Genomic DNA, 7,623 nt, shown 5'->3' on the forward strand with positions numbered 1-7,623 from the left:
TCACATTCCTTATTGAAATACAATTTCGGACCTATGTCACCCGAGACACAAGCGTGTATGACGTAATCTTTGAGGTCCAATTTTCACAAACACTATGCATTAAACTAGGCTGTTTTTCAGTAATAACGTGTGAAATGTTAGCTTTCAATTGATCTATTGTGTCTAATTTATCAGTGTAGACATGTAACTTTACATGTTTCCAAAGAACATAATGTAATGGAGTTAAATAGCACGAAGGGTATTGTTAATACATCCATTTCGTAAAATTATTCGTTCCTCAAATTTTACAAAACTGATTTTTTATTACATTTTCACCCCCAAACAAGGCACATTGCCACTTTGATATAGGGGGACTACTCTCAGGGACCTAAATTTCAGGGGGACTATGTAGGGAGTATAGAAGCAAGATGTCTGTTCATATTACACTTGAACTTCTGCATGTCAGTATAATTGGGGAAGCAGGGCACAGGAAGAGAATTCCAAAGTCCTGCAGTTCTGGGGAAGAAGCTATTATAGTAGAAGGTGTTATTACATATAGAGATCGTTATCGTGTAGGGATAGGATTTCGCTGCTTCTCGGGTTTGTCAGGAGTATTTTCGTCGAGGGTGTGCAAGGGCATGTAGTTCGTCAGAGCATCGACCATTGAAACAATTGTAAAACAGACAGAGGGATGCATAATTTTGTCGGTGGTTTTCAAGATAAATTTGCACAGCATTTTAAACGCTGAAATATTTCAAACGGCAGTCTCCGTATGATGATTTTCTGAAAACCCCTGAATTCAAAATAATCCATAGTTGCCAAATCCGGAATTAAAGAAAATTGAGCTGCCAATTTAAGGTTTACTGTCCCTAAACAAACACCCTCTATATTTATAACTGAAAGTTGAATTTATTTCATAACTAGTGCTATGCCAATAGAATATTCTTATCGTTGTTTTGACTCTCCAGTATATATCCGACACAGTTAGACCCAGTTAATCAACCGAGAACCACATCATCCTATATAAAAACATATAAGATATCATTGGGTACACACTTGAAAGTCAAAACAATGAAAATAATATGCTGTTGTCCTAGTCCTATTTATAACACAAATACCAGAATTGCTTCTTCAAGGGAAAAACCTTATCAAATTGTCCTTAAGTATTGTGCAATTCGAGTTGTCTGTATCACATTTATTTTCTGTGGCTAAATTTATTCGAAAAATTATAATCTAAATTTCAGATACTTTCTTTTATATCTTTTTAACTTACTCACGTTTTACACAAAGTGATTTACAAAAATGTAAACGCTGATTCTCTAAAGAGTGGTGTACATTTTTCGCGGGCGCACAAAAGATCAATTCTATGTACGCCAGTTTCTCCGTCCAAAATATACACAGAATTAATTGAATCCCACGCACAAAAAGAAAGGACAAAAATTTTACATATATATTTGTACATTATGTATACGTGTATATATGTATGATTTTATATTTATACGCAAAGTTAAAGAGATTTGTGTATTTGTGTGTAGTTGAATATTTGTATGTGCATCGTTTGTGCATTATATATGCGAGACTTTGTGTATGTTTGAATATTATGGCATATGTATTTGCATGCATATATGTACGTATTTGTATGTGCATGGAAAATGTATCTATAAGCAGACGCACACGAACATAAACGGCGGAACACGCACTTAGTTGCAAACATTGAATATACGTATGCTTTTTTTTCTGTAATTCATTTATTTTGTCAGTTTTTGTATTTCTAAATTATTCTATTCAGAAAGTGACATTAAACGAACTATACATTCGATGAAATATAAAAAGGGAATGAAACAATTAAAATAAAATAAATGTTCTGTTCTATCAATTGTGATGCAAAGAGCGTTAACCTCAAAAATGCATGCATCGAATATCAAGAATAAACTAAACAAAAAAAAAAAATAAAGAGTACAAAATTGCAATCGTTTTTAAATTTCTTTTTTTATTATTTTATTCGTATCTAGTTTTTACAGCAACAAAAAAAAAAATCAGTGACAGTTTCGATTATATTTTAATGTGAAAGTGTATTAAAAAATGATAGTTTATTTTCAGTTTTATTTATTTTCTTTTTATTTTGGATTCTTTCGGCGTCCATTGCAAATATCTTATTTTCACTAGAAAGGGAAAAATAAATAAATAAAATTAATAGGATTTTTTTTTTGTCCGGTGAATATAATTTTCTGCTATCTTAATAGGAATTAAAAAAAGAGGAAGCAATCGTATAACTACTTATAACGTTAGCCTTATTCACCTGGTTTAAATAATGAAATGAGACAGCCACGATATTTCTTCAAATTATTTATTTCGTTACCCCCACCCCCACTTCCGCATATTTTTTTTCACATTAGCAGACACAGACACACACACACACACAAAACCACATTTCACACATTCCCTTATAACAAAAAAGACTCTCATAAATTCAGAAGAAACACAGGTAAATATTAACAATCACGGCCATAGAAGATTGACAGAAAATTGCGTATAAATATTAAAGGTAGCTTTATATTTTTGTTCTTATAATATATTATTCAAAGGACTCATTTCGATTTAAAATCAGCTTACTATTATGCATCGAAACTTGAGAAAAGCAAGTTTGAAATGTATCAACACTAGGTGAATATGCGAAATCCAAACAAGATGGCGACCGAGATTTTACTTGTGTCAGGTGATTTCTCCTAAGATGTTTTCACATTATTTAAGATATTTTAGGATGTGCATTTCTCAAGTTTACATATCTACTACTAACTGGATTTTGATCGAACTTAATGTTAAATTAATTATAGGTTGTTTTATGAATAAAGGGTGTTGTTTTTTTTATTACAGACGCAGAACTTTAATCTGAAAGCTTTCTTTTCTTGAATTGCAGGTTTAGCAGCTATCGGTTATTTTTAGTTTAGCTTGGTTTGGCAATTCATACTGAAAAGACTGGTATCCGAGCAGCGTTTGCAAATGTACAAAATATATTTGTACAATCAGTTTGAAACATTTGACCCTTGAAATAATTTTAACTGGCCTCACTGAGCTTTCGATTTACCGGGATTAGGTTATTTTCGTTTCGCATATGTAAAGTCCTATGCATAATTTAATAAATCAGACACGGTAGACCACTTGATGACGGCATTTGTTGCATCATTGTCGAAATACAGCCTAATTTAATGCGTAGAATTGGTGAAAATTGGGCACTTACATTACACCATGTGTGCGCTAGGGAGGTGGACGTTATATGCGCGAAATTGTATTTTAAATGATAAATGTTAAATTTAATCTTTTGGAATAAACAACATATTTGTATAATAAAAAAAATGTGTTGATGTGATTCAATAGACTTAACATTTGCCGCCTCTAAAACAAAACACCACTCATAAAAAAAAATCGCATAAACTCATTTTAAATGTTTATACATAATTTATCTCGCATTCAACTCTGTTCGCGATATTAACGTTGGACGAGACTTCACTACGTGTTTTAAAAAAAAAAAAATTTTTAAACAAATTTACATAATACTAAAATACAAAAGATGTTTGATAAGGTATTTTCCCAGCCTACATAACAGATAGCCGTTTCTCTATTAAAACTGTTACCACCGCATGCATGTATGTCATGTGTCTACTTCGTTTCTATGCGACTTACATATTATTTTTACGTTTTTTATTTACTATCAAGTATCTATTGGAATCGTAAATGCAGAATTACGTAAGTGTAAACCTACAAAAATCATTATATAAAATAATTTATTTGCGAAATTAAACCATTTTTTATTTTGCTTTTATAGTAAAAATAGAATTACTTCGTGAACCGATATTTTAACACTTATTTACAAAATTATTATTGGGAACTATCTTACAAGAACAAGAGCTTAAGTGAATTAACATGTAGAATACAACAACATTACTAGTATTTTATATATATATATATATATATATAATGCACGTGTGGGTTTTATATATAAAATGTATATGTACTTTATATATATATATATATATATATATATATGTGTGTGTATATATAATGTATTTAATATAAATATGTATATGTGTGTTTATATATAAAGTATATATATATGTGTGCATATATAATGTATATGTTTATATATATATAATGCGTTGCGTATGTGTGTTTCAGATATTAGTTATATGTACGTTTATATATATATATATGTAGTTTTTATTCATAATGTATATCTGTATGTATGTCATATATATATATATATATATTATATATATAATATATATATATATATATATAATGTACACTTATATACAATAAATATGTAAGTGTGTATATCTATATAACGTATATATATGTTTTTATAAGTACATATATAATGTATGTATATATTTGCGTGTTTATTCATGTGTATGTTTGGTTGTCTACTTATAATGTGTATATTTGGGTGTGGGTGTGTGTCTATATATATATATATATATATATATATATATATATATATATGGTATGTTTTGTACGCACACATGTGTGCATTTGTGGTTACGTATTTCTGTGTGTGTGTGTATATATATATTAATGCATGTATACATATTACTGTGTGACGGTTATATACATATGTTTATATGACGAAGTAAATTCACTTTATGGTCATAGCCTAACAGTTTTTTTTCTGTTCAAAGTCGTAAAACACGCATCAAACAGTTTCGCTTTTTGTCGAACCTTGAATAAAACACCGATAGCATTAAATTGCAATTGCAGAAAAAAAATAAACATTCGAATCTTTTTGTCTACAAGACTGAATGCATTTTACACGTATCTGGAAGATGAAAAGAAAATCGTCTGATGTGTCCTTGGACTGACTTTATTGGATACGAACTTTTTTTTTCGCCTTTCAAACATGGCCGCCGACACAGCGTACGAACTTGGAAATAAAAATTAAAAAAATGCCAAATTAAACTAAACTAACTCTTTGCGTCATATATTCCTTAGAACTTCTATTATAATATTGATGTAATTTCCCTATATTTTTTGTTTTAATTATTCTCTACGGGAGAAAAGTTTAAAGCAATTTTGGCTTTTAACGTTGTAGTAAACCAAGCTGCCACAGAAGGCCATGACTTGATTAAAATAATTTTTAAAATAATGTTTTAACCTAGAAAGTATTCTCGTTCATTGATGGAAAACAAAAGAATTCAGCATCAGAACAGATACATTTCCAAATATTTATTCACAGAAATGTATTGAAAAAAAAAGTTAAATTGCGGCAGATAAAAGTTTAGGTTCAGCTCCGTTTTTAAATAAACACGCCATTTAGTGTAGGCTGTTTTATTTACATAATATTGACATAGTTCAAGCGTGGTTTCTCTCAATCTTACATGCATAATTTATATAATTATAAAACTTTGTGGACCGTCCCACCGCTTTGGTTTGCATCTAGTCTGTCCAAAACATTGTTGCCGTGGAAACCTGCTTGCATTAAATAAAATTCACACTTTTCACAGTCCAACCATATTGAGTACAAATAAACGCCAGTCTTTGCTTAACTTTTAGACATTGTTTCATCCATGCAATTATCTTTTATGTTTTGGATTCTAGTTGATGGCACTCAAATCACATTTGTTTTTACTTTTGAAATCGTAACTATATACAAGACTTATTAATCATAATAATAATAAATTAAAAAAAAAAAACAAGAAAAAACAGAAATCTGCGTAAATTAAAATATATTTAAGCGCATTTTGCAACCAGGCAATGCAGAACGCCGTCACTAGTATTAAATGCTTTTTAAATATAAACTAGCTTGGGTGGCCGGCGTTGCCCTGGTGTTTGGAGGTGTTTGCTGAGCAAAAAAAAAAAAAAATGGTAGTAGGAAGGCAGGCTCGAACCCGTACCGCGAAGGAGCAAAAGGACGTAAAAAGAACGTGACGTCTTTGACTAGTATTAATCTAAAATGGACGCAACGGCAATCAAAAGGAGGGGATGACTTTCGAAATTATCGGCGAAAAAAGCGACCCCTACCTGTAGAAAAGTGCCCAGTTGAGGGTGAAGGGAATAATGTTTTTAGCCAATTTTTCAATATTCGTCGTCCGAAGGGTTGAGCTCCTAAAACGATCCAGATATCGTGAACATCCATCGCCTCTGTCGAAAATTTTAGGCATACATACAAACATTTAAACAGAAAGGTGAACTTTACATAATAGATGATTAAATATTTAGTACTGTATAATAAAAAAAAACAATGATAAACCATTTGTAGCCTATAGATTTTTTTCTTGAGTTCCTGTCTGACCGTAACTTTTAATCATTACCCGTTTTCTTTTTAGTAAGCTTTCTATTCTGTCGTTAATATATGTTGATGTCATTTACCTTCACTATTATAACTGATACTCTGAATACGAAACGCTTGTCATTCTTGCTATTATATATTATATATCGCACTTTTCTTTCTTTTTTATAGGCGAGAAACCATTTAAGTGTGAATACGAAGGCTGCGACCGGAGATTTGCAAACAGTTCCGACCGCAAGAAACACTCGCACGTTCACACGAGTGACAAGCCGTACAACTGCAAAGTGAGGGGCTGCGACAAGAGCTACACGCATCCGAGTTCCTTACGCAAACACATGAAGGTGCATGGCAAATGCTCGCCCCCGCCGGGCGGCTCCTACGACGATTCCATCAGCAACAGCCCGAGCAGCGAGTCCAACTCCGCATCACCCACCGCACAATCTCACACCCCGACACAGCAACAGGCCCCGCCCCAGAACAGCCCCCCATCGTTGCCCCTTGCACCCAACCCCACGTTGCCCCCTAATCACCACACGAACTTGAGTGAGTGGTATGTCTGCCAGACTACGGCCGGCATGCCGACGCCACCGAGCAGTGAACACTCCCCTGTAAGCAAACTTGGCCATCTGCCAATACACCCCACTTCTGTAGTCAGCTATACATAGTAATGATGATGATGTTGGTGATTATGATAATGATCTTATTATTATTGTTGTTGATGATGATGATAATAATGATGATGATGATGATTCTACTTTGTGTTCTCGTCGTTAGCCTAAGGATAACGATGGCGGAGACGTCGATGTGCTGTCATTCAAGTTAATGTAAAAAAAAAAGGTGGTGAAACTTAAAAACCATTCCAAAATGGTCCGAATTTTATTTTTTTTAACAAAAAATACAGGCCTGTACACTTACGAAATTATGAATTGCCGCTTAATCGAGCCGAGCTCGTATATTTTGTTCGTTACAGGCTGTCAAATACAAAAAGGGAATGTTTTTAAGAAAGCCACACGTTTTAACAATCCATGAAACACACAAAGATAAAAGCAAGTTTAATATTTGAAAACCGAATATACCAAAATAAAATGGGATAACTTATTTTTATTTTTTTTGAAAGCTTTAGAATACGAGGTTAATTTTATAAAAATCCTTAAAAACACATTTACCTTATACGAATATTATTTATTTAATATATTTATTTATTTGCCCAATCGAACAACCCTTTTCCATGTGTAATCAATAATAATATAAACAAGGGAATATTAAATTTGCTCTCCACAGAGAATATACCATTCGAAGTGGGGTAATATCTTGCCTGTTCAGAAACAACGTTCTACGCCCTAATTGGGAGATTTTAAGTT

At 32.3% G+C, this 7,623-nt stretch overlaps 1 protein-coding gene across 1 annotated transcript in view; it reads left to right on the forward strand.

The window, feature by feature from the left end:
• Nucleotides 1–7,348, forward strand: part of LOC145287955 (zinc finger protein ZIC 3-like) — a 186,958-nt gene extending 179,610 nt beyond the window's left edge. Inside the window, exon 2 of the mRNA XM_080135906.1 lies at nucleotides 6,434–7,348. Coding sequence (XP_079992032.1) covers nucleotides 6,434–6,927 — 494 coding nt within the window. The 3' untranslated portion in view covers nucleotides 6,928–7,348. The remainder of the gene's footprint in view (nucleotides 1–6,433) is intronic.
• Nucleotides 7,349–7,623: the final 275 nt, after the last annotated feature.

The sequence above is a fragment of the Euprymna scolopes genome, chromosome 11 (assembly GCF_053919585.1).
Source record: "Euprymna scolopes isolate OS-2025 chromosome 11, ASM5391958v1, whole genome shotgun sequence".
Taxonomy (NCBI): domain Eukaryota; kingdom Metazoa; phylum Mollusca; class Cephalopoda; order Sepiida; family Sepiolidae; genus Euprymna; species Euprymna scolopes.